General features: G+C 56.1%; 3 protein-coding genes across 14 annotated transcripts; 2 read left to right on the forward strand and 1 right to left on the reverse strand.

Moving 5' to 3' along the window:
* Positions 1–743: 743 nt before the first annotated feature.
* FERMT3 (FERM domain containing kindlin 3) lies at positions 744–19478 on the forward strand. Of its 2 annotated transcripts, none has more exons than XM_032153211.2 (15): positions 744–861; positions 1399–1569; positions 4593–4826; positions 5035–5154; positions 5259–5427; positions 5629–5731; positions 14776–14883; positions 15049–15183; positions 15264–15313; positions 15417–15541; positions 15742–15848; positions 15959–16192; positions 16539–16663; positions 18594–18735; positions 18864–19478. In XM_032153211.2, the coding sequence occupies exons 2-15, from the start codon at positions 1410–1412 to the stop codon at positions 19041–19043; spliced, it is 1992 nt and encodes a 663-aa protein (XP_032009102.1). In that variant the 5' UTR covers positions 744–861; positions 1399–1409; the 3' UTR covers positions 19044–19478. The 2 variants fall into 2 exon arrangements, with proteins under 2 accessions (XP_032009102.1, XP_032009101.1); XM_032153210.2 differs by having other exon boundaries at positions 1396–1569; positions 18864–19477.
* Positions 19348–21864, reverse strand: TRPT1 (tRNA phosphotransferase 1). Of its 9 annotated transcripts, none has more exons than XM_032153228.2 (8): positions 21603–21864; positions 21339–21422; positions 21052–21133; positions 20354–20523; positions 20095–20269; positions 19837–19893; positions 19652–19762; positions 19348–19519 (listed from the first exon to the last, which is right to left on the reverse strand). In XM_032153228.2, the coding sequence occupies exons 2-8, from the start codon at positions 21411–21413 to the stop codon at positions 19428–19430; spliced, it is 762 nt and encodes a 253-aa protein (XP_032009119.1). In that variant the 5' UTR covers positions 21414–21422; positions 21603–21864; the 3' UTR covers positions 19348–19427. The 9 variants fall into 9 exon arrangements, with proteins under 9 accessions (XP_032009119.1, XP_032009118.1, XP_058294844.1 ...); XM_032153227.2 differs by having other exon boundaries at positions 19652–19765; XM_058438861.1 differs by having other exon boundaries at positions 19652–19714; positions 20348–20523.
* NUDT22 (nudix hydrolase 22) lies at positions 21597–25613 on the forward strand. Of its 3 annotated transcripts, none has more exons than XM_058438849.1 (6): positions 21597–21662; positions 22201–22698; positions 23136–23234; positions 24844–24941; positions 25075–25168; positions 25447–25613. In XM_058438849.1, the coding sequence occupies exons 2-6, from the start codon at positions 22219–22221 to the stop codon at positions 25585–25587; spliced, it is 912 nt and encodes a 303-aa protein (XP_058294832.1). In that variant the 5' UTR covers positions 21597–21662; positions 22201–22218; the 3' UTR covers positions 25588–25613. The 3 variants fall into 3 exon arrangements, with proteins under 3 accessions (XP_058294832.1, XP_032009125.1, XP_058294833.1); XM_032153234.2 differs by lacking the exon at positions 21597–21662 and adding an exon at positions 21839–21992; XM_058438850.1 differs by lacking the exons at positions 21597–21662; positions 23136–23234 and adding an exon at positions 21839–21992.
* Positions 25614–25702: the final 89 nt, after the last annotated feature.

The raw sequence follows: 25702 nt of genomic DNA on the forward strand, positions 1-25702 counted from the left end.
GTGCCTTGCTCTACTGAAGCCCACATCCTAGGGCAGGTGATGAGCAGGAGGGTATAGACCACCAGAGACCCCTGAGGTGTCGCCTAAGCAGGGACTTGATGGGAGTGAGCCTCGTGGGGACTCGGGGAGGCTCATCCAAGTAGAGCATAGTAGAGGGATCGTGTTTGGAGCTGGGGGACCTGAGGGCCCGGGAGGTTGTGGATGGTCAGGGCCAAGTTCTGTTCACTCGTTCACCTGGCAGGTCTGAGTTCATGAGTTTGAAAGTAGCCCTACCGGAGCTAGGAAAAACTGCAAACTGGACTTGTTTCCCTCTGGAGCCTTGCGGGATCCTTGGTTGATAGGGACAGCCAGGCTGGAGCCGATTTAACTTGTGAGTCCCAAATAACCTGGATACACTCTGTCAACTCCTGGGCTCTCCCTCCGGTAGCCCAGTGATGTTTCAAAGCCCAAGGTCCCCACCTCATGTGACAGGCTGGGGATGGGAGACGCTTCCCACAAAGGTGGACCTAGCCCTGAACACACAACCGCCGGGGGACTTGTTGAGTTTGCACTGAGCTTCCCTCCAAATGAGGCAGGGGGCGTTTTTATGGTGTTGAGTCGCTAAGCCCCGCTCTCCCTAGCTTCCTGTGCTCTCTGGGGACAAAGGTGGGGGCCCCTGGAACCCTCTGCGGGCTGGCAGCGTGCTTCCTGCACCCAGCGCCAGCCCGCCCTGGGGAGGGGCTGAGCCCGCCCTACTCGTGATAAGGCACAGGCAAGGGCTGCCCTGAAGGAAGCTCCAAAGAGAAAGGAGGGCAGGAAGCCCACGGCCCGCAGGGGTGTAGCCCGAGACCCACCTGCAGCCCCCAGCCCTTGCCAGGAAAGGTAAGCTCGGGCCTCACTGGGACCCTGGGCCCTTCTCTTCCTTACTCTCCTGCAGCCCCTGCCCAGCCTGCCTCTCACCATGCGGCAGGCTGAACTTTCCACCTCCCCGAGGAGGCTTTGGCTGGTTTGTGATGTTGGCATCTGAGCTGTGGGCCAGGATCGGAACTACTTCCTGGCCTGGGTATGAAGCCATGGCCAGAGTGGGCAGCTGCCCCTGAGGGTCTGGGAGTGAGCTGTGGGCTGGCATTGAGCAGGGTGGTCCTGAGTGAGCCCCTTCTTACCCGGCCTCAGTCTGCCCGCCTGTAGGATGGGAGCGGGTTGGACTACATGGTCTCTGAGGGCCCTCGAGGCTCAAGCGCCATCACTGGAGAGACTCTGAGGGTACCACAGGCATGCTGGCCTGGGGGCTCACTCCCGCCCTCCTTCATGAGCGGCTTTCCTCTGGGTGTGTCCAGGGCACCACAGAGCTCTTCTGCCCAAACCCGGGAGCGTACCAGGGCCTGCCCACCTTGCCTCCTTCCTCACTCTCTGTAGCAGCAGCCGCAGCCATGGCGGGGATGAAGACAGCCTCCGGGGACTACATCGACTCGTCATGGGAGCTGCGGGTGTTTGTGGGAGAGGAGGACCCGGAGGCCGAGTCAGTCACCCTGCGGGTCACTGGGGAGTCACACATCGGCGGGGTGCTCCTGAAGATTGTGGAGCAGATCAGTGAGTGTGCGCTGCCCGCCTGCTGAACTCGGCACCACGGGTGGCCGCCACGGGTGTCCCGGCACTTCCGGGCCATCCCTGCTGCTCAGCTCCCGATAATGGTGTCAGGGTGACTCAGGCATTAGCTTAATCATTTGGTTCCAAAAAAGACATTTCCCCAACTTCCTCTCCCTCCCACCCTCTTCCCTCCCTCCCTCCTGCTCCAGCTGGTCTGCTAAGGATCAGACCCAGCCACGATCCCCCATTCAGCCACCAATAGGGGCAGAAGGGGTGGTCTTGCCTGGGCCGAGGCCGAAGTCACATTGCTGAGGTCTGAGGGGGTCTAGGTGACCTAGGGGCCTGCCCCCACACTCCCTCCCCTTGGCGGAAGCTTTCAGCAGGTTGGTGGCAGGCCCAGACTGGATGGGAAGGCCCTGCCCCCACAGGAAGTTACAGCAGAGCAGCCTGTGGTATCAGTCATGGAGGACCACGGGGGCTCCTCATCTTCCTTCCCTGCCAGGGATGGGGGCTACCCCTTCCTGAGAGGGCAGCAGGAAGACCCCGATAGGCAGAGCCGGAAGGCAGGCCCACCACAGTCCCGGCCAAGAGCCTGGGCCTGCGCTGCCAGTGGGTGGGGGGTGGGTGATGGCGGGGAGGCTTCCTCAGACCCCGCCAGGCCACCACGTGCAGCCCAGGAGGAGGTCAGTCCGACTGTGGAGAGGATAGGGCCTAGAACGGCCCGGCCACAAGGCTGAGGCCGCGAGGGGAGCTGCCAGGGGCAGGGCCTGGAGCAGCTGTGAGAATAGAAGTGAGGAACAGAGAGAGGGCGGTGAAGACCTGGGTGGCCCCAGGGCACGGCATGAGGGTAACGCAGGAGGCCTTAACCTGGAGTCAGATAGACCCTGCTGCTCTACCCACTGCTGGGCACCCCAGGGCAAGTCCCTTTAGCTCTGTGTTCCCTGTGGTGGGGATACTGTCACTCCTAAGCACATCAGCTCTGTCTACTGATGCTCAGCCTGGCCGCCCCGGGCCAGTCCCTGGCCTCCTGGAGCAGCAGCAGGTGAGATTGACCCGTGGGGGCTGTGTGCCGGCTGCCACACAGAGGGAGCTATCATGGGGGCCTGGAGCCGGAGGAGGGGGCTGCCCCAAGCCCAGGATGGGGATAACCCCAGGAGAAGTCCTGAGAGGTGGCCTGAGCAGAGAGGAGCAAGGTGGTGGCGCTGGGACTCGGAGGGCTGTGAATTAGGGCTCTCGGCCGGTGAGGATGCTGGGAGTGTGACCAGAAATGAGGCTGGATGGTGCCTGGCCAGCTCTGCATGGCCCTGAAGGCCTACAGAAGGGGTCTAGACTTTCTTCTGGAGAGGAAGGTGGCCACCGAATGGTTCTCAGCAGAAGGCCGTCCTGCTAAGGTCAGCAGCCAAGGCGAAAGGCTGGAGGCTGCGGGGCCCTGAGGAGGCTGTGGTCCTGCTTAGAGACACCATGACCTCCTAAGCCGGGGCAGGGAGGATGGAGAAGAGGGTGGATTTTGGAGGTGGGATGGGCATTGATTACATGTGGTGGCTAGAAGAGAAAGGGAAGATGCCTGGGCCTTTGGCGAGAGTCCGTGTCCCCCAGCCCTGAGAGGTGGCGTGGGGAGCTGGCGAGGAGAGGGCGCCTCTGTGCACAGTGAGTCTGAGCTGAGCACCAAAAGCCGAGACCAGGAGTCGTGGTGCTTACAGTCCCGGTGTCAGCCACTCGGCCACGGGAACAGAGGGTTCTGGAAGGGAGGAAGCCAGTGGACAGGCCCCTCAGCTGGCAGCACATGGGTTTCTGGCTGGGCCGAGGGCCACGCATGGGGCTGCAGCAGAAAATGGCAACTGAAGCCACAGAATAGGGAGACCAAGTAAGGGGGCCTGGCCGAGGCAGGAGAAGAGGGTCCCAGGCCGAACCTGGGGACAAGGTAAGGGGCCAGTCAAGAGAGGGGCCAGAGAGGACAGGAGAAGAGCAAGGAGCCAAGAGAAGGGGAATCGGCGGCACACAGCCAGGGTCCTGCCGGGGCGCCCAGGAGGGAAGGGCCCAGCCTCGGAGGGGAGGCGCAGGAGGACGGGTGCTTCTCTTGGTTTGGCAGCAGTGGTGATGCCCAGCGTGTGCAGCAGTGGGGTTGGGGGCTGGCTGAGGCGAGTGGGATGCAGTGGGAATCAGAAAACTCACTGGGAGGACTTGGGAGGAACTCAGGAAACAGGGCTTTGCAAACTCTCAAGGGCTGTGCACCCAGAGCAGCTTTCCAGCAGCCTTTTTCCTATGCTCTCTCCCGCCTGTTCATGCTCCTGGAGGGAGGAGGCGGGGAGACCTGTGCCTTGCACTACTGTAACTCCAGTTCCCAGCTGGCTGACAAGGGACAGACACACATCTCTAATTCAATGCTCACTCATGGATTGTCATGTGCATGAACGAGTTTGCCACAAACCCTGCACCTACCACATGGGAGGCATTGTTCCATGTCCCAGTTTGTAAGATGGTTATTATATCTTACAAACAGGGAAACTGAGGCCCAGTGAGGTTAAGTGGCTTGTCTAGGGTCACACAGCTAATACCTAAAAATATTGAGTGCTCACTGCTCCAGGCCAGGCACAGGTCCAGGCCGTGAGGACATACAGCAGAGAGACAGACGTAGTCTCTGCCTCTGGGAGCTCCCCAGAATGCAAGACAGAGGCCATTAAACCATGGATTACGGGAGGACAAAGGGGGCGTCATGTGGAGGGAGCCCAATGGGCTGGAATGCAAGAGATGGGGCGCTAAGATTGGGGGCACCCAGATTCTGGGTTGGAGAGCTCCCCTGGGAAGCCATATAGAAGCCAAGCCTAGAAGGCCAATCAGTGGCTGCCTACAGAGAGCCCTGCTGCTGTTACCATGGGGTAGACCCCAGGCCCGCCCAGGCTGCCCCACTCTTGGCTTAGGCAGGGCAAGGGAGTGGTCACCCCAGGCTTCTGAATCCTGGCGTTGTGCTGGGTGTTGGGGGCAGCAGGGAGGAAGGCTGGACCCAGATGTGCCCCCGTGCCCCACAGATCGCAAGCAGGACTGGTCAGACCATGCCATTTGGTGGGAACAGAAGAGGCAGTGGCTGCTGCAGACCCACTGGACACTGGACAAGTACGGGATCCTGGCTGATGCACGCCTGTTCTTTGGGCCCCAGCACCGGCCTGTCATCCTTCGGTTGCCCAACCGCCGCGCGCTGCGCCTCCGTGCCAGCTTCTCCCATCCCCTTTTCCAGGCTGTGGCTGCCATCTGCCGCCTCCTCAGTAAGTTGCTCGGCTGATTCCCCCTGGCCCATGAGGGTGATGCAAAGAGGCAGGTTCCCCCGTTTCCAGGCCCAGCTCTGTTGACACTGTCCTTGCTGTCTGGGTTGCCACCCTGCCTGCAGGGCTGTGACCCGCCCCAAGCGCCCATGGGTGAGGTGGGGAGGCTGCAGCAGGACCTCATCCCCGCTGAGACCCCAGCTCCCCTCAGGCATCCGGCACCCCGAGGAGCTGTCCCTGCTTCGGGCTCCTGAGAAGAAGGAGAAGAAGAAGAAAGAGAAGGAGCCAGAGGAAGAGCTCTATGACTTGAGCAAGGTCGTCCTGGCTGGGGGTGAGTGCAGGTGGGGGTGGGCCTGGGGGGGGCGGGAGCAGGGGCTGGCCTGTGAGTCCCAGCCCTGGGGGACAGGCCTGGTTGACCCCCAACCTGCACACCAGGCGTGGCGCCTGCACTGTTCCGGGGGATGCCCGCTCACTTCTCGGACAGCGCCCAGACCGAGGCCTGCTACCACATGCTGAGCCGGCCCCAGCCGCCACCCGATCCCCTCCTGCTCCAGCGTCTGCCACGGCCCAGCTCCCTGTCAGACAAGACCCAGCTCCACAGCAGGTGCGCCCAGGAGCCACGCCCCCTGTGTCGGGGCTGCCCCACCCAGGATCCACCCCCTGTCCCATGTCTGTGCCCACCCCAAATCCACACTTCGTTTCCAGGCCTTTTCTGTGTGTGTGCTTGTCCCCCCAGCCCAGCCCCCCTCCCCACCCCAGGGCCGTACCTGGCGCAGCCCTGACTGCTGCTTCTGCCACGGCCCAGGTGGCTGGACTCGTCACGGTGTCTCATGCAGCAGGGCATCAAGGCCGGGGACGTACTCTGGCTGCGCTTCAAGTACTACAGCTTCTTCGATTTGGATCCCAAGGTGGGCCGGGGCAGGGAGAAAGCGGGCCTCAGGTCCATGAGATGTGGAGACCTAGGGCCTGGGGTATGGGCTCTGGGATGTTAGTGACTTGTAGTGGCCTGTCCGTCTGCCCGTTTGTCCATCCACACCTTTGTTTACTGACCCCACAAACACGCACTGAAACTCATCTATTCACCTCAGCATCGGGCCAGGTCCTGGGCCCCGGGAAGATGCTGCAGCGGATGAAGACCAATAAGTCTCAGTGCCTGTTTCCCAGGGAGCTGTCGGGGAGGAAGCTAAGACCCACAGATCCTCATAGACAGTGTGTGTGTGGGTGCCTCTGAGAAGTCTGGGGCTCAGGTGGGAGAGGCCCAGGCCTAGAAGCTCTGGGAAGTCTTCCTGGAGGGGGCAGCATTTGGGACTGCAGGACCTGGGAGTGGGTAAGGAAGGAAGCTTTGTAGGGTGGCCCCTCTGTGCCCTGTTCACTCTTCCTCCCTTCCTCCATTGGCAACCAACATGCTCCAGGCAAAATGCTCCATGCAAAGTGCTCCATGCAATGTGCTTCACGCACATCTCAAAAACTTCCCAGAAGCCCACAGGTTGCTCTTTCTACCTGTAGGCCCCGCCTCTCTGCCCCCTTTCTCTGCAAAACATCGTAGTTGTCTGAACACTTGCTCCGCAGAATCCCACTTCTTGCTTCCAAGCTTTCTCTGGGTGCTGTTCGACTCCCTTTCACTCCTTGGCCACAGCTATTCTATATATTTTGTTACCATCCACACATGAGAAGTGCACCTGCTGAGGGGGCCACGCCTCCAGACTATCTGTCCCCTGGCCATGTCCCACCCGCTTCTTACTTGACCACTTACTTGTGACACAGACACCACCCTGACCACTCCTCCGAAATATCTTCCTCCCGAAGCCTCCTGTCCACTTGCTTAGGGGGTGGCCTCTCCCCAAGCCACTCTGCCAGGCTCTGTGATGCTCCCTCCTCCTCTCCATGGCCTCTCGGTGTTGGCGAGCCCCAAGCTCTGCCCCAGGCTCCACTCTGGGCCTCTGCTCTCTCCCTTCCTTCTCTCAGTCATCTCCAGTCTTGTGGATTTCAATACCATCTCCACACTCTCTCCCAGTTGATCATCTCCAGCTCAGATGGCTCTCTCCTAAGCTTTATTTATTTATATATTTATTTATTTTTATTTTTTGAGACACAGTCTTGCTCTGTCGTCCAGACTGGAGGGCAGTAGTGTGATCCCCGCCTAACTGCAGCCTGGACCTCCCAGGGTCATGTGATCCTTCAGCCTCAGCTCCCTGAGTAGCTGGGACTATAGGCGTGTACTATACCTGGCTAATTTTTTTTTTTTTTTTTGAGATGGAGTCTTGCTCTGTTGCCCAGGCTAGAGTGCAGTGGCACAATCTCGGCTCACTGCAACCTCTTCCTCCTGGATTCAAGCAATTCTCCTGTCTCAGCCTCCGGAGTAGCTGGGATTACAGGCACCCACTACCACGCCTGGCTAATTTTTGTATTTTTTTAGTAGAGATGGAGTTTCACCACATTGGTCAGGCTGGTCTTGAACTCCTGACCTCAGGTGATCCACCCGCCTCAGCCTCCCAAAGTGCTGGGGTTATAGGAGTGAGCCCCTGCGCCTGGCCTAATTTTTTTTTTTTGTGCCCAGGCTGGATCAAGACTGACTCTGGTCATCACAACTCCCTCTGGTTCAACGATTCTCTGCCTCACCTCCGATACATGGATTACAGGAACCACCATTAGTAGAGACGGGGTTTCTCCGTGTTGGTCAGACTGGTCTTGAACTCCTGACCTCAGGTGATTTGCCCACTTTGGCCTCCCAAAGTGCTGGGATTACAGGCGTGAGCCACTGCGTCGGACCAGCTATGCCTTTTTATTCTAGTGTTTTCTTCTCCATGACATACTTCCACTTCTTTGTTTTGCCACTTCACACATTATATACTGACTTTGTAAGAAGGTTTCACTGTCTTACATTCTCTTCCTTGCCCACACAATACACACATTTCCTTGCCTCTTTCTAAGTGAGTAGTGTTTATAGTCTTTGGTTAAAACAATATGATATGGCTGTAAATAGTAACACATATAAATAGTGTTCCTAGTTAAGCCACAGAGTAACTATGATTATTTTTTCCCTTTTTGCTCAAATGTTTTTGAAGTTCATAATTGCCTTTTTTTTTTTTTTTTTGAGATGAGTTTGCTCTTGTTGCCCAGGCTGGAGTACAATGGCACAATCTCAGCTCACTGCAACCTCCGCCTCCTGGATTCAAGCGATCTCCTGCTTCAGCCTCCCAAGTAGCGGGGATTGCAGGCACGCGCCACCATGCCCAGCTAATTGTATTTATTTACCTATTTTTATTGTGGAGATGGAGTCTCACTCTTGTTGCCCAGGCTAGAGTACAATGGTGTGATCTTGGCTTACTGCAACCTCCGCCTCCCGGATTCAAGTGATTCTCCTGCCTCAGCCTCCCTAGTAGCTGGGATTACAGGCGCCCACCACCACGCCTGGCTAATTTTTTGTATTTTTAGTAGAGACGGGGTTTCACCATGTTGGCCAGGCTAGTCTCGAACTCCTGACCTCAGGTGATCCACCTGCCTCAACCTCCCAAAGTGCTGGGATTACAGGCATGAGCCACCATGCCTGGCCGACACTTATCTTTTCTTTCTTATTTTTCGGTTCTTTTTCTTTCTGTTTCCTACTCTCTGGAGACCTCTTCAACTTATCCTCTAAAATATCTATTGAATTTTTAATTTCTGTAACTATATTTTTAAGTTCCAAGAGCTCTTGTTTTTTGAGTGTTCTTTTATGGGGCTTTTTTTTTTTTTTGAGAGGGAGTTTCATTCTTGTTGCCCAGGCTGGAGTGCAATGGCATGAACTCGGCTCACTGCAACCTCTGCCTCCTGGGTTCAAGCGATTCTCCTGCCTCAGCCTCCCACATAGCTGGGATTACAGATGCCCGCCGCCACCATGCCCAGCTAATTTCTTCCTGTATTTTGAGTAGAGATGGGATTTCACCATGTTGGCCAAGCTGGTCTCGAACTCCTGACCTCAGGTGATCCTCCTGCCTTGGCCTCCCAAAGTGCTGGGATTACAGGCATGAGCCACCACGCCTGGCCATAGGGCTTTCTTTTTAAGTGTAACATACATTTAGAAAAATACACAAATATAATTAACATATCAAGCAATAGAATTTTACTGGGCCAGGCCGGGCGCGGTGGCTCACGCCTGTAATCCCAGCACTTTGGGAGGCCGAGGCGGGCGGATCACGAGGTCAGGAGATCGAAACCACCGTGAAACCCCGTCTCTAGTAAAAATACAAAAAATTAGCCGGGCGTGGTGGCGGACGCCTGTAATCCCAGCTACTCAGAGAGGCTGAGGCAGGAGAATGGCGTGAACCTGGGAGGCGGAGCTTGCAGTGAGCTGAGATTGCGCCACTGCACTCCAGCCTGGGCGACAGAGCGAGACTCTGTCTCAAAAAAAAAAAAAAAAAAGGCCGGGCGCGGTGGCTCACGCTTGTAATCCCAGCACTTTGGGAGGCCGAGGCGGGCGGATCACGAGGTCAGGAGATCGAGACCACGGTGAAACCCTGTCTCTACCAAAAATACAAAAAATTAGCCGGGCGTGGTGGCGGGCGCCTGTAGTCCCAGCTACTCGGAGAGGCTGAGGCAGGAGAATGGCGTGAGCCCGGGAGGCGGAGGTTGCAGTGAGCCGAGATCGCGCCACTGCACTCCAGCCTGGGCGACAGAGCAAGACTCTGTCTCAAAAAAAAAAAAAAAAAGAATTTTACTGGGCCCAGAAGCCCCCTTACACTCCTTCCAGGCAATAGCTACCACAGGAAGTAACCACTAACTTTGCTTCTAATGTCTTAGATTAGTTCTGCCTGTGAAATTTACGTAATGGAGCCACACAGTCTATACTCTTTTTGCACCTGGCTTCTTTCAGCGTTATGTTTGTATGATTCATCCATATTGCATATATCATCGTCTTAAATTCTTTCTCATTGTTGTATAACATTTCATTATGTCAAATACCACAATTAATGTATCCATTTTACTGTTGATGGACATTGTACAATTTCCAGATTGGGGCTGTTATGAATAGAGATGCTATGAACATTCCAAGCTATGTATCTTGGTGAACATGTTTATACCCTGTGATATAGAGCATGCATGAGTTGAACTGTGGTAGATACTGTTAAACAGCTTTTCAAAGTGCACCAGGCAGGGTGCAGTGGCTCACGCCTGTAATTCCAGAACTTTGGGAGGCTGAGGTGGGTGGATCACTTGAGGTCAGGAGTTTGAGACCAGCCTGGCCAACACAGTGAAACCCTGTCTCTACTAAAAGTAGAAAAAGTTAGCTGGGCATGGTGGCACATGCCTGTAATCTCGGCTACTCAGGAGGCTGAGGCATGAGAATCGCTTCAACCTGGGAGCTGGAGGCTGCAGTGAGCCGAGATCCCAAGATCGAGCCACGTACTCCAGCCTGGCAACAGAGTGAGATTCTGTCTCCAAACAAACAAACAACTAAGTGATTGCACCAGTTTACACTCCCACCAACAGTGGATGAGCGTTTCAGTTGTTCCACAACTCACCAGTGCTTGGTATTTTCTATTTTTCCATTGTGGCCATTCAGATAGGTGTGTGATGGTATCTCATATAATTTTGTTTAAACAGTTTTGTTGAGGTAGAACGTACATACCATAAAAATTACCCATTGTAACCATTCAGCTTGATTTTTTTTACTTTTACTTATGTATTTATTTATTTATGTATGTGTGTATTTATTTATGTATTTTTGAGACAGAGTCTCACTCTGTTGTCCAGGCTGGAGTGCAATAGCGTGGTCTTGGCTCCCTGCAACCTCTGCCTCCCAGATTCAAGCAATTCTCCTGCCTCAGCCTCCCGAGTAGCTGGGACTACAGGCACGTGCCACCACACCCAGCTAATTTTTGTATTTTTAGTAGAGACGGGGTTTCACCGTGTTGGCCAGGCTGGTCTTGAACTCCTGACCTCGTGATCCACCCGCCTTGGCCTCCCAAAGTGCAGGGATTACAGGCATGAGCCACCACACCCAGCTCAGCTTATTTTTAACAAACGTGTATGGTTATGCAACCATCACCACAATCCAGTTTTAGAACATTTCCACTGCCCCAGACAAGCACTGATTGCACGATGCCCATTTGCAGTCGCTCCTCCTCCCACACCCCGACCACCACTGATCTGCTTTCCATGTGGCTTTAATTTACATTTCCCTGATGACTAATAAAGATGAGTCCCTTTTCATACGGCTATTAGCCATCTGGATATCCTGCTTTGTGAGGTTTCTGTTCAAATATTTTGACAATTGTCATATTGAGTCGTTTGTCTTTTTCTTATTGATTTGTAGGAGTTCTTTATATATTCTGGATATGAACACTTTGCCAGATAAATACATTGTGAATATATTTTCCCCCTCTGTGCTTTCCCTTTTAATTGTCTGAATGGTTTCTTTTGATAAACAGCAGCTCTTAATTTTAATAGAACCGAATTTATATTTTTATCTTTCTTTTTTTATTTTTAGAGATGGGGTCTTGCTCTGTGACCCAGACTAGAGTGCAGTAGTGCGATCATAGCTCACTGCAACCTTGAACTCCTGGGCTCAAGCAATCTTCCTGCCTTAGCTTCCTGAGTGGCTGAGACTACAGGCATGTGCCACAAGCCTGGCTAATTCTTTAAAAATTTTTTAGAGATGGAATTTTGCTACGTTGCCCAGATTGGGTCTCAAGCGATCCTCCCGCTTCAGCTTTCTGAGAAGTTGGGATTTTTTTTTTTTTGAGACGGAGTCTCACTCTGTCACACACAGGCTGGAGTGCAGTGGCACCATCTCGGCTCACTGCAACCTCCGCCTCCTGGGTTCAAGAGATTCCCCTGCCTCAGCCTCCTGAGTAGCTGGGATTATAGGTGCCCGCCACCACACCCAACTAATTTTTGTATTTTTAGGAGAGACAGGGTTTCACCATGTTGGTCAGGCTGGTCTCACACTCCTGACCTCAAATGATCCACCCGCCTCAGCCTCCCAAAGTGCTAGGATTACAGGTGTGAGCCACTGTGCCCAGTTACATTCCTTTAAAAAAAGAATAGTCTGGTCTTGTTTTATGAGTGCAGTGCTTTAGCTCTGTAAGGATTTTTTTTTTTTTTTTTTGAGATGGAGTCTTCTGTCACCCAGGCTGGAGTGCAATGGCAAGATCTCGGCTCACTGCAACCTCTGCCCCCCTAGTTCAACCCATTCTCCTGCCTCAGACTTCTGAGCAGCTGGGATTACAGGCATGCACCACCACGCCTGGCCTAATTATTTTTGTATTTTTAGTAGAGACAGTCTTTCACCATGTTGGCCAGGCTGGTCTCAAAGTCGTGACCTCGTGATCTGCCCGCCTCAGCCTCCCAAAGTGCTGGGATTACAGGTGTGAGCCACCGGGCCCAGCCTCTATAAGAATTTTTTTTTTTTTTGAGATGGTGTCTTGCTCTGTTGCCAGGCTGGAGTGCAATGGCGCGATCTTGGCTCATTTCAACCTCCATCTCCCAGGTTCAAGCGATTCTCCTGCCTCAGCCTCCCTAGTAGCTGGGACTACAGGCGGGTGCCACCATGCCCAGCTAATTTTTGTACTCTATAAGGATTTTGATTCGCGTTTGAAGTTCTCTTCTGCGCCCTGCCTGGCCTTCATTTCCTCCAAGCTGTTTTATTCTTGTTGTCGTGGTCTCTATGGTTCACTCTTGAAGCTTTCCTTAAATGTGGGTAGTCCATGCCTGTCCATTCATATTTAAAAGTGAAGCTCTAAGAAACCAACTGGAGACCCTGAGTGTGTGAGTAGGGCTTGGCATCTTGGTGGCCCCCTGGAGGCGATGGGACTGGGCTGCCACTCTTTGTCGGGCATTTCTCTGATGGCTCAGCCTCTCAGTGGCAACCCCACTGATCTTTCAACTGGAGATAGAGGCTCCCTGTCAATGTCTTGGGTGACAAGTGGGAAAGGGTGTGGCTGTCTCACTCATCTGAATGCCAGCTTTCTTTAAATTTGTGTTTTTGCCGGGCATGGTGGCTCACGCCTGTAATCCCAGCACTTTGGGAGGCCAAGGCAGGTGGATCACCTGAGGTCGGGAATTCGAGACCAGCCTGATCAACATGGAGAAAGCTTGTCTCTACTAAAAATACAAAAGTAGCTGGGCATGGTGGCGCATGCGTGTAATCCCAGCTACTCAGGAGGCTGAGGCAAGAGAATTGCTTGAACCCGGGAGGTTGCGATGAGCCAAAATCACGCCATTGTACTCCAGCCTGGGCAACAAGAGCAAAACTCCATCTTAAAAGAAAAAAAGAAAAATTGTCTGTTTTTAGCCTAGTGCAACCCCCATCCCATCCAGCTGTGTCTGGGGTACCAAATGCAGGGGTGCATCTGGCTCAGCACCTCCAGAGAGTGAGTCCCAGCTTCTGCCAGGTGCCTCCTTGCCATCACTTGGCTGCACGGAGCTGGGGAGGGACCTGCTTTTTTTCATGGACTTTATCCAGAGGCCTCTCTTCAGCTCACCCTCGCAGCTCATCCAGAGGATCCGCATCAGAGCTTGCCAGGGATCCGCCATGCAAACTGGATGCCTCTGTTCAGATCTCTGTTCTTTTTGCTGCTTGCTTTCTGCCTATTTTCAAGTCTCATTGGTGGATTTATCAGACAGGAGAGGGAAAAGGTGTGAGGCCCCAGCTCTCTCTGCATAACCCAGTTCCCATCTACAGTTTGCTCTCCGTCTTCCAAATTGTTTTCTTTTTCCAAATTGTTTTCTTTTTCCTTTTTATTTTGAGATAGAGTCTCGCTCTGTTGCCCAGGCTGGGGTGCAGTGGTGCGATCTCGGCTCACTGCAAGCTCCGCCTCCCGGGTTCACGCAGTTCTCCTGCCTCAGCGTCCTGAGTAGCTGGGATTACAGGCACCCGCCACCACGCCTGGCTAATTTTTTTGTATTATTAGTAGAGACGGGGTTTCACTGTGTTAGCCAGGATGGTCTCGATCTCCTGACCTCATGATGCACCCACCTCGACCTCCCAAAGTGCTGGGATTACAGGTATGAGCCACTGTGCCTGGCCTTCTTTTTCTTTCTTTTGGAGACAAGGTCTCACTCTATCCCCCAAGCTGGAGTGCAATGGTGCAATCACAGCTCACTGCAGCCTCAACCTCGTGGGCTCAGGTGATTCTCCCACCTCAGCCTCCTGAGTACCTGGGACTACAGGCGCGCACCACCTCATGTGGCTAATTTTTTGTATTTTTAGTAGAGATAGGGTTTCACCATGTTGCCCAAGCTGGTCTGAAACTCCTGGGCTCAAGCTATCCGCCTGCCTTGGCCTCCCAAAGTGCTAGGATTACAGGCGCAAGCCACCGCCCCGGCCTGTCCTTTGTCCTTTTGGATTTACCTTCCTAAACCATTGCTATCAATTTTGGGTGGGTTTCAGCGGGATTGTTGGTCTTCTGTGGGTAACTGGGATCCCCTCTTGGAGTGTCTGCCCTCCCTGTTCCTTTTCTCTGGAATCCTCTTCCTTCACTCTTCCCTTGAGTGGCCCATTGTCATCCTTCCTATCTCTACTCAGCTTGTCACCTCCTCAGGGAAGCCTTTCCTGACTGCTTCCCCATGTTCCATTCTCTCATCTCCATTGAACTTGGGGAGTTCTAGACCGAGGGCTCATGTGAGCTTCCCTGTGGAAACTGTTTCCTTGAGAGTGTTTATTGCAGCCTTGAATTATTTGACTTATTGATTGGTTTACTCGGTCTCCCCTGCACCCAGGGCAGCATGCCAGCACACAGTAAACATCAGCACAACCGAGCCAAGGTTTAGATGTGCAGGCCTGGGCAGCAGGGGGCTAGCAGGCTGTAAGGACAGGGTTGAGGTCTGCAGCTCATGTCCGGCCACTGAATGAATCTGCCTTAGCAAGGAGGGCAGGGCAGAGGGCCAAGGCTGGCAGGGGCTCAGTGCAGGGCATCCAGGGCAGCTGGCATCTGACCTGCCAAGCCTCCAGCCTCCCCTCCCACTGCTCCAGACAGACCCCGTGCGGCTGACACAGCTGTACGAGCAGGCCCGGTGGGACCTGCTGCTGGAGGAGATTGACTGCACCGAGGAGGAGATGATGGTGTTTGCCGCCCTGCAGGTACCAGGCGGGCCTGGGGGCACCAGGGCAACTGGGAGGTGAGCCAGTCCCAGGGCAGGAAGGGCCTTCCTGAGTAGGGGCTACCTCCAGGGAAGCCCAGCCTGGGGGTACTGCTAGGGGACCAGGCTGCTGGACTCAGCCCTCCCTGGCTTCATGACCACCTAGTACCACATCAACAAGCTGTCCCAGAGCGGGGAGGTGGGGGAGCCGGCTGGCACAGACCCAGGGCTGGACGACCTGGATGCGGCCCTGAGCAACCTGGAGGTGAAGCTGGAGGGGTCGGCGCCCACAGATGTGCTGGTGAGGAGGGGCTCGGGGCAGGGGCTGGGCAGGGCAAGTGTGAGGTACCAGGTGCCCCTCTGACTCTGGCCCTCCCATAGGACAGCCTCACCACCATCCCAGAGCTCAAGGACCATCTCCGAATCTTCCGGTGAGTTGGGGGCCAGAGTAGGCAGCCCTGCTGGAGGAGTCGGTCTGCATATGGAGGAAGGGGGCGAGGCGGCCTTTCACAACCCCCCTCGCATCCCACGAAGGCCCCGGAAGCTGACCCTGAAGGGCTACCGCCAGCACTGGGTGGTGTTCAAGGAGACCACACTGTCCTACTACAAGAGCCAGGACGAGGCCCCTGGGGACCCCATTCAGCAGCTCAATCTCAAGGGTGAGTGCACAGGGCCAGGGGCTGGTGGGGTCCCCACTTGTGGGCTAGGCAGGTGAATGCTCTCACTGGCCCTGTTTCCTCCTGGAGACCGGGGAAGATGCCCTCTGTCCTGAGGTGACGGTGTGGGCTAGCATGCACTCCAGGACCTCAGGAGGCTCTTCCCCTCCTGACCTCCTAGACCACCCCTTCTCTCCCTCCAGGCTGTGAGGTGGTTCCCGATGTTAACGTCTCCAGCCAGAAGTTCTGCATTAAACTCCTAGTGCCCTCCCCTGAGGGCATGAGTGAGATCTACCTGCGGTGCCAGGATGTGAGTGAGGGCTGGGCAGGGGCCAGGGCGGGGCAGGAGCTGGGGCAGGGGCAGGGGCTGAGGAGCATCAAGCTTGGTTAGCACTGTCTCCCCTCACCCCTCTCGCCCAGGAGCAGCAGTATGCCCGCTGGATGGCTGGCTGTCGCCTGGCCTCCAAAGGCCGCACCATGGCCGACAGCAGCTACACCAGCGAGGTGCAGGCCATCCTGGCCTTCCTCAGCCTGCAGCGCACAGGCGGTGGGGGCCCAGGCAACCACCCCCAGGGCCCTGATGCCTCTGCTGAGGGCCTCAACCCCTACGGCCTGGTTGCCCCCCGTTTCCAGCGGAAGTTCAAGGCCAAGCAGGTACCAGAAGGAGTCAGGGTGGGAATGAGCACAGTGTTTACCCAGAGACCCCTGACCCCTGGGTCTCCACAGAGCCTTCCTCAGGAAAGCTACGTGCTCACTGGGCTCCTCTCACTGCGTCCCTGAGATTGTGCAACTGGTACCCACCCTCTGGGAGGAGTCACGGTCCAGGTGCCCATGTCCACCTCGCAGCCTGGCGCAGTGCAAATCTGCAGCTTGGCAGCCCCATGTGGGCACTGCCCCTTCCCAGGCTCACATGCTGTCACCCTGACGGGGAGGTGGGGGCTCGGTGACTTTGGAGGAGGGGAATAGTGCCTGGCAGCCCGTCACCAGTATGGTCCCGCAGCTCACCCCACGGATCCTGGAAGCCCACCAGAATGTGGCCCAGTTGTCGCTGGCAGAGGCCCAGCTGCGCTTCATCCAGGCCTGGCAGTCCCTGCCCGACTTCGGCATCTCCTACGTCATGGTCAGGTATGGCCCCCGGCCTGGCCCCCGGCCCAGCCCCCTGCCCAGCACCGTCTCTGCCCTCACCTGCCACTCAGCTGCTGTGTGCCCACATCCCAAGAGTCGGTTCTGGACAGGGACCCCGAAGACTCTCTTCCCTTGTTCTTTGTAAGCAGGCCTTACTGAGGGCCCCATGTGTGCCCCTCATGCTGTCCCTCCACAACAAACATAAGAGACAAAGCTCACGCCAGGTGCTGGGGCTCATGCCTGTAATCTCAGCACTTTGGGAGGCCGAGATAGGAGGATCACTTGAGCCCAGGAGTTTGAGACCAGCCTGAGCAACACAGAAAGTCCCTCGTCTCTACAAAAAATTGTAGAAAATTAGCTGGGCATGGTGGTGGTCACCTGTAGTCCCAGCTACTCAGGAGGCTGAGGTGGGAGGATCTCTTGAGCCTGGGAGGTCAAGACTGCAGTGAGCCGTGATCACACTACTCCACTCCAGCCTGGGTAACAAAGCGAGACTCTGTCTCAAAAATAAATAGGCTGGGCCAGGCACGGTGGCTCACACCTGTAATCTCAGCACTTTGGGAGGCTGAGGAGGGCGGATCACGAGGTCAGGAGTTCGAGACCAGCCTGGCCAACATAGTGAAACCGTGTCTCTACTAAAAATACAAAAATTAGCCAGTTGTGGTGGCACCCACCTGTAGTCCCAGCTACTCAGGAGGCTGAGGCAGGAGAATTCCTTGAACCCAGGAGGCAGAGGTTGCAGTGAACTGAGACCATGCCACTGCACTCCACCCTGGGTGACAGAGCAAGACTCTGCCTCCAAAAAACAAAACAAAACAAAACAAAAAAATAAATAAATAGGCGGGGCGCGGTGGCTCACGTCTGTAATCCTTGCACTTTAGGAGACTGAGGCGGGCAGATTATTTGAGGTCATGAGTGTGAGACCAACCTGACCAACATGGTGAAACCCTGTATTTACTAAAAATACAAAAATTAGCCGAGTGTGGTGGCAGGCGCCTATAATCCCAGCTACTCGGGAGGCTGAGGCAGGAGCATCTCTTGAACCCGGGAGGCGGAGGTTGCAGTGAGCCGAGATTGTGCCACTGCACTCCAGCCTGGGTGCGAAAGAGTGAGACTCAGTCTCAAATAAATAAATAAATAAATAAATAAATAAATAAATGAAAGAGCCTGCGCGATGGCTCACGCCTGTAATCCCAGCACTTTAGGAGGCCAAGGCAGGCAGATCACAAGGTCAGGAGTTTGAGACCAGCCTGACCAACATGGTGAAACCCCCATCTCTACTAAAAACACAAAAATTAGTCACGCGGTGGTGGCACGTACCTGTAATCCCATCTACTCAGGAGGCTGAGACAGGAGAATCACTTGAACCCACGAGGCGGAGGTTACAGTGAGCCAAGATCGCGCCACTGTACTCCAGCCTGGCAACAAAGTGACACTCCTTCTCAAAAAAAAAAAAAAAAAAAAAAGAGAGAGTTCAGGTCAGGAGAGCAGAAGAACCAGTTCTTGCTCCAGCTCTGCTGTGGACAGTTCACTGTCTGGGCCTGGGTTCACCGGTCCGCAAGACAGGGCTAGCAGTGGATGCTGTTATGGGGAGTGGGCCCCTTTGATTAGTTGTTTCCCAAGACTGCAAAGAAGGGAGGGAGAGAGCAGCTGATGAGGATGGTAACAAAAAACAAAAAAAGTTACCATTTAAAGGCATGGCCTGTTTGCCCGATGCTGCTAAATGCTGTTGTCGGGATTGTATCAATCAACCCCCATTTTCCAGATGAGAAACTTGAGGCCCAGGGAACCCAAATGGCTTGCTCAGGGTCACACAGCTGGTGAGCTACAGTCGGAAAGGGCTGGCTTTCCAGCACGGCGCCACATTGTCTGGGCGGGCTCGGGCCATGCAGGGTGGAGCCCTGGCTCACTCTCTCTCGCTGGGGGCCAGGTTCAAGGGCAGCAGGAAAGACGAGATCCTGGGCATCGCCAACAACCGACTGATCCGCATCGACTTGGCTGTGGGCGACGTGGTCAAGACCTGGCGTTTCAGCAACATGCGCCAGTGGAATGTCAACTGGGACATCCGGCAGGTGGGCCCAGACCCAGCGTATATGGATGGGGGACAGGTGCCAGCCCGGAGCTGGATCCAGCCAGGGTGGGGCAGGGGCTGCTCCCTTGTCCCACCCACCATTTGCCCCTGTGACTTTCTGCCCTTCAGGTGGCCATCGAGTTTGATGAGCACATCAACGTGGCCTTCAGCTGCGTGTCTGCCAGCTGCCGAATTGTACACGAGTACATCGGGGGCTACATTTTCCTGTCGACGCGGGAGCGGGCCCGTGGGGAGGAGCTGGATGAAGACCTCTTCCTGCAGCTCACCGGGGGCCATGAGGCCTTCTGAGGGCTGTGTGACTGCCCCTGCCCTGCTCACCACCTGTCACGGCCACTCCCAAGCCCACACCCACAGGGGCTCACTGCCCCACACCCTCTCTAGGCAGGCACCCAGCTGGGCATTTCACCTGCTGTCACTGACTTTGTGCAGGCCAAGGACCTGGCAGGGCCAGACACTGCACCATCACCCAGGCCAGGGATGGGGGTGGGGGTCCCTGAGCTCATGTGGTGCCCCCTTTCCTTGTCTGAGTGGCTGAGGCCGATACCCCTGACCTATCTGCAGTCCCCCAGCACACAAGAAGACCAGATGTAGCTACAGGATGATGAAACATGGTTTCAAACTGGAGTTTCTTTCTTGTTACTTTTTAAAATTTCTTTTGTATAAATTAATATTTTATTGTTGGATCCTCCTCCTTTCTCTGGAGCTGTGCTTGGGGCTGCTCTGACACTCTGTCTCTTCATCACCAGCCAAGAAAAGGGGCTTTCCTGATAAAGACAAGAGTTGGTTAGAGAAAGGGAGATCTAAGTCAGTCTAGGGTTGGAAGCTAGGAGAGCGGTGAGGGCAGAAGGGCACAGCCTTCAGCAACAAGGAATAGGGGCTGGGGTGGTGGCTCTCACGGGTAGGGCGTAGCTGCAGGGCCTCCTTGAAGTACTTGGGAAGCAGGAAGCCATCAGTATTCCCTGGAGTCAGAATCACCCCATTGGCAGAGCGGAAGAAGGGTATTCCATCTGCTGACAGAGCCAGAGATGTGACTCATGCCCTCCCCGAAGGCAGGGGCAGCCCCCGCTTTGTCCAGACTCACCTGCCAGAGCCAGGGGTCCATCGATGAACACAGCTATTTCACAATGGGACCGCATGCCTGCAGAGACAGCTGGGGCTGAGGCCTGGGCACCTGGAGTGCAGTCAGCAACTTGGGCAGACTGGGGTCCTGGGCTGGGGGATGCAGGGGTGCTGCTCCATGCCGGGCATGGGGTGGCCCCAGACAAGTGTTGTAACCTTTGAAGGGGATCTGGCTGGACAGAGTGGGTGGGAGTAGCTAGGTGGAGGGGAGGGCACTGACCACTGATGACACCGGGGTCTCCAGGCAGTCCTGGGGCCAGGTGGATGTGCGTCCTTCCCTGGCAGGACAGGCCCTCAAGTAGGATGGATGGCCAGTGCTTCCAGAATGTACCATGGACTAGCATCAGGGGCAGGGCCTGCGGTGTCTCCAAGGGCATCAGCTCCAACTTAGGTACCTGGTTGAATGGGCAGCAGTGAGACCCCCTTCGCAGGCAGGAGTCCCTCCCATCTGGCTCTCCTGCTTGTCCCCTCACCCCAACCTGCAGGGAATGGCCCTGGTTGGCCCGGATGAGGAGGCCAGTGCTGGGATCCCCCGGCTGCAGGGCGAACCGCTGCTTCCTATTGGTGTCCACCACGCGCTGCACATCTTCAGCAGAGAAGCCGCGGAACTGGGGCAACTGCAGGAGGGCGCCCAGGGGCACGAAGCCGTCTGTGGGCAAGCAGGGTGCTCAGGAGCCAACCTTGCTCTGGACTGGGCCAGGGTTTACAGGGAGCCACAGGCAATCAAAACAAAGTCTGGGCTTGGAGATCGCTCGGGCATCCTCTGTGGGACCTTTAGAAAGTCTCCCCTTTCTGGGCCCCAGTTTTTTCAACTTACATAAAAAGAGGATCTGCCTCACAGAGGGGCAGGGAGGTGAGTGCTCAGCATAGCGCTGTCCCGGAATGCACACTCACAACACCAGCTGCCCCATACCCTCAAGGGCACGCCCTCGGGGTAAGTGCTGATCTGGTTGCTTGGCTGGAGGGGGCGGTCACCAGGCCTGGCCCAGACAAGAACTCTCCTCAGTCTGCTGTGGACATGACAGGGGCTCTAGGCCTTGCTCTCCTCTGTGCATGTGGAGGAAGTGTCCTCTGTGCCTTCCTCAGGGCGCAGTGGAGGCAGCCGTGGGGGAGGAGTTGCAGACAGGCTCACGTTTGTCTCTGGGCTCAAGCCCCAGCCTCCAAGGCCCCTACTTACCGGCTCCCATGGGAAGCCCCAGCTTCAAAGCCCCATGGCGCAGGGCATAGGACAGAGCCTTGGACAGCTGCACGTCTCGGTCCTGAAAGAACCCAGCGGTGGCCCCTGGTCTCCATGGTGACCCTGCCCTGCTGCCCATCCTGAACCCTCGATGACCCACTGCAGAGAGAGCCCAGAGAGAGTGGAGTGCCAGTGGTCTCCAGGAATAATAGGACCCTTCAGCTCCGCCCCCCAGCAACTCCCAGGGAGCCTGGACTGGTGGGAGGGGGTGGGGAGGAGGCGCGCACCTGTTCCCGGGGTCTGGGAGCCCTTCTACCCCTGGACCCTGCTGCTTCCTGCCTCCCTCCTCCAGGGAAGTTCATGGCTAAGACCTGTGGGAAGCAGTGACGAGGGGGGACTGCTTTAAGGCTCCTCCCACGTCCCCACCCCTCCCAGAAAGTCACAAAGCCTCAAGAAGTGAGAGCTGGGTGGGAGTATACAGCTTATTAAGTTCACCACCCCCAAGTCCCTGCTGCAGAGAGGGAAACTAAGGCCCAGCAGGCCAGACTTGCCCAAGGTTACACCGTCAGCCAGGAGCGCAGGGAGGCCGAACCCCGCACTCCAGATCGCTGGTGCGCCCCGCAGGGTGGTCTGGGAGGCAGGGCCGAAGTGCCGACGGACGGGGCGGGAGCGTCGGGGCGGCGGGGACAAACCTGCAGGATCCTCGACCGCAGCGAGGCGGGCGGCGGACCCGCCAATGAAAAGCCGCGGGGGAAGGGGGCGGGCACTTCCGCTTCGGGGAAGGGGTGGAGCCTGCGGGACCCGGCGGCCAGTGAACGCCCGTTGGAGGCTGGAGCTTCCGGGCCCTGGAAAGGGGTCCCTACGCGCCCTGGGTCGGAGGGAGACCCCTGGGTTTGGGGGACATGGGCATTTGGGGCGCCTGAACCCAAGACCTCTGGATGGTAGGGATGCCCAGGCGTCCTGGATACCCTGCGGGACTCGGGGCTCCTGCGGGGAAGATGGGACGTTTTACTGCCCAAGGAGTGGTCAGGGGGGTGGGAGAAGGGCTGCGGGTACCCTCAGGAGGTCTGCGACAGAGGGGGCCAGCTGCGCAGCCCAGGAGTGGTAGTGGCCCCCCTGGGTGACAGGCCTGACTGTATCCTTCCCCAGAGCTGCCCCGTTCAGACCATGGACACTGAAGTGACCCTGCTGCTGCAGTGCCCTGGCGGGGGCCTGCCCCAGGAGCAGATACAGGCCGAGCTGAGCCCTGCCCATGACCGTCGCCCACTGCCAGGTGGGGACGAGGCCATCACTGCCATCTGGGAGACCCGGCTAAAGGCCCAACCCTGGCTCTTCGACGCCCCCAAGTTCCGCCTGCACTCAGCCACCCTGGCGCCTTTTGGCTCTCAGGGGCCACAGCTGCTCCTGCGCCTGGGCCTTACTTCCTACCGAGACTTCCTGGGCACCAACTGGTCCGGCTCAGCTGCCTGGCTGCGACAGCAGGGGGCCACCGACTGGGGTGACACGCAGGCCTATCTGGCGGACCCACTTGGGGTGGGCGCTGCACTAGCCACGGCCGATGACTTCCTCGTCTTCCTGCGCCGCTCCCGGCAGGTGGCTGAGGCCTCTGGGCTGGTGGACGTGCCTGGTGGGCACCCTGAGCCTCAGGTGAGATTCCAGGCTGGGCACAAAGACCTAGACAGCTCAAGGGAGCTGCAGCTCTCCACCCTCCCAATCCTCCCAGCTTTGGTTTCCTCATCCCTTAAAGGGAAAATTGGCCTGGTGTTTCTCTGAAAGTTTGCTCAGGGCAGTCCAGCTGCCTCCCCCCACTGACCCCTGCCCCAGTCCTGTGAGAAACTAGAAAACCCGGGGAGGAAAATTGGGCACAGGAAGAAGATGCCCTACTCCACCTCTGCCCCCTGTGTATCTCCTTTGAAGCTGGACCTCTGATTGTGTGCCAGGGAAAGGACACCAGACTCAGGATCACTAACTCTCTTACACTGTGCCACATCAGGCCCTCAGGGCCAGCAGGTATAGGCTTGCTGGTCCTGAGATGGGGCAGGGGGAAGAGGTGGGGAGCAGGGGCTGAGCCTGACCTCTCACAGGCCCTGTGCCCTGGTGGCAGCCCCCAGCACCAGGACCTCGCTGGGGAGCTGGTGGTACGTGAACTCTTTTCCAGTGTCCTTCAGGAGATCTGTGATGAGGTGAGTGAGGTTGACCTGGACAGGGTGGTAGACATGAATGAAGGGAGGGGTTAGGACTTGCCAGAATTCTACAGGTCTGGGCTGGCAGGAGGCCTGCAGGCATCTGGCCAGCAATGAGGGAAGAAGAAGTTGGCTTTGCAACTATACATACTTGGAGTGGAATTCTAGCCCTCAGTACCCTCTGCCTTGGATTCTTCTTCTTTTCTTTTCTTTTCTTTTTTTTTTAGACAGTCTCCCTCTGTTGCCCAGGCTGGAATGCAGTGGCACGATCTCAGCTCACTGCAAGCTCCACCTCCAGGGTTCACACCATTCTCCTGCCTCAGCCTCCCGAGTAGCTGGGACTACAGGTGTCCGCCACCATGCCTGGCTAATTTTTTTGTATTTTTAGTAGAGATGGGGTTTCACCGTGTTAGCCAGGATGGTCTTGATCTCCTGAGCTCGTGATCTGCTCGCCTCAGCCTCCAATAGTGCTGGCATTACAGGTGTGAGCCACTGTGCCAGGCCAGATTCTTTTTTTTTTTTTTTTTCTTTTTGAGACAGAGTCTTGCTCTGTTGCCCAGGCTGAGTGCAGTGGTGCCATATCGGCTCACTGCAACCTTCACCTCCTGGGTTCAAGTGATTCTCATGCCTTGCCCTGCCAAGGATTCTTCTTTTCAATGGAAACAATGATAAATATCTTGCCTGCTCCCCAAGTCTGTTGAAAAAGGAGTAAGTGGCCGGGCGCGGTGGCTCACGCCTGTAATCCCAGCACTTTGGGAGGCCTAGGCGGGCAGATCACAAGGTCAGGAGATCGAGACCATCCTGGCTAACACGGTGAAACCCTGACTCTACTAAAAATACCAAAAATTAGCCAGGCATCGTGGCGGGCGCCTGTAGTCCCAGCTACTCGGGAGGCTGAGGCAGGAGAATGGCGTGAACCCGGGAGGTGGAGGTTGCAATGAGCCGAAATCACGCCACTGCACTCCAGCCTGGGCTACAGAGCGAGACTCCGTCTCAAAAAAGAAAGAAAGAAAGAAAAAGGAGTAAGTGTGGCAGGGCGTGGTGGCTTACACCTGTAATCGCAGCACTTTGGGAGGCCGAGGACAGCGGATCATCTAAGGTCAGGAGTTCGAGACCAGCCTGGCCAACGTGGAGAAACCCTATCTCTACTAAAAATACAAAAATTAGCCGGGCATGGTGGCGTGCACCTGTAATCCCAGCTACTCAGGAGGCTGAGGCAGGAGAATCACTTTAACCTGGGAGGCAGAGGTTGCAGTGAGCTGAGATCGTGCCACTGTACTCCAGCCTGGGCGACAGAGTGAGACTCCATCTCAAAAAAAAAAAAAAAAACAAAAAGAAAAAGAAAAAAAGAAAAAGGAGTAAGTGGGAGTCCCAGTCACTAAATTGACTTCTCTTGGGTGATCCTGGGCAACGTGTTCAATCTCTCTGGTTTTGGTGTACCTGTAAAACAAACATGACCATCATCTGACATTCTGTAATGCTGTGTCCTTGATCTACAAGCTATAAAATGCTGTACACGGGTAACAGGCTGTTTTTCATTGAGACGGGCAGGGATGTGGGCAGTGGCATTGATAGGTGGGACCTCCCCCCACCCCACCCTCCACCGCAGGTGAACCTGCCGCTGCTCACCCTGAGCCAGCCCCTGCTGTTGGGCATCGCCCGAAACGAGACCAGTGCTGGCCGAGCCAGTGCCGAGTTCTATGTCCAGTGAGTAGGCTCGGGTACATGATCCTGGGTCTTGGGAAGGTGGGTGGTGAGGAGTGAGCTGAGGCAGCTGTGGCTCCACAGGGAACCCGCAGGGGCTGGTCACCCACTAAGTCACCCTTGTGTTCTTGTCCAGGTGCAGCCTGACTTCTGAGCAGGTGAGGAAGCACTACCTGAGTGGGGGACCCGAGGCCCACGAGTCTACAGGAATCATCTTTGTGGAGACACAGGTGCAGAGTGACAAACCATCTTGCTTGGAGGCCAGGGCTGGGGCCTGCAGAGGCCTGGCAATGCATATCTTGTAGGGGAGGTGTTGGCTGGGTCACAATTCCCTCCAGAGTCACAAGATTTGCCCTCAGTGCAAGGGAAAGGTCCAGGAACCTGTTCAGCCCCTTAACATGCCTCCCTAAGGACAGTGCAGAGGTCTCTGAGGCTCAGGAATTCTGGGCACAGCCCTGGCAGGAGACGTGGCAAGCTTGAATGCCTGGGTCTCGTTGTCTCCCCACAGAACGTGCGGAGATTGCAGGAGACGGAGATGTGGGCTGAACTCTGCCCCTCGGCCAAAGGCGCCATCATCCTCTACAACCAGATTCAGGGAAGTCCCACTGCAGGGGCCCTAGGGTCCCCAGCCCTACTCCCGCCGCTCTGAAGATAATAAAGGACTTTATTCTTGGATTCCGTTGGCATCTGCTATTTCTGTGACAGAGAGGAGCAATGGGGCCCTGAGTGTGTAAGGCAGGACAAGTGACTTGGGAAAAAAAAAA

The sequence above is a fragment of the Hylobates moloch genome, unplaced genomic scaffold (assembly GCF_009828535.3).
Source record: "Hylobates moloch isolate HMO894 unplaced genomic scaffold, HMol_V3 SCAFFOLD_5, whole genome shotgun sequence".
NCBI classification, from domain to species: domain Eukaryota; kingdom Metazoa; phylum Chordata; class Mammalia; order Primates; family Hylobatidae; genus Hylobates; species Hylobates moloch.

Coding starts and splice junctions, on each gene's coding strand:
- NUDT22 (XM_032153234.2), top strand. Junction 22,699..23,135: donor GTGGGCACCCTGAGCCTCAG/GTGAGATTCCAG, acceptor GACCTCTCACAG/GCCCTGTGCCCTGGTGGCAG. Junction 25,169..25,446: donor TCATCTTTGTGGAGACACAG/GTGCAGAGTGAC, acceptor GTCTCCCCACAG/AACGTGCGGAGATTGCAGGA.
- FERMT3 (XM_032153211.2), top strand. CDS start 1,410: ATGGCGGGGATGAAGACAGCCTCCGGGGACTACATCGACTCGTCATGG. Junction 1,570..4,592: donor GAAGATTGTGGAGCAGATCA/GTGAGTGTGCGC, acceptor CGTGCCCCACAG/ATCGCAAGCAGGACTGGTCA. Junction 5,155..5,258: donor CAAGGTCGTCCTGGCTGGGG/GTGAGTGCAGGT, acceptor CCTGCACACCAG/GCGTGGCGCCTGCACTGTTC.
- TRPT1 (XM_032153225.2), bottom strand. CDS start 21,413: ATGAACTTCCCTGGAGGAGGGAGGCAGGAAGCAGCAGGGTCCAGGGGT. Junction 19,894..20,094: donor AGACCCCGGTGTCATCAGTG/GTCAGTGCCCTC, acceptor CTGTCTCTGCAG/GCATGCGGTCCCATTGTGAA. Junction 19,766..19,836: donor TGGACCCCTGGCTCTGGCAG/GTGAGTCTGGAC, acceptor TGGCTCTGTCAG/CAGATGGAATACCCTTCTTC.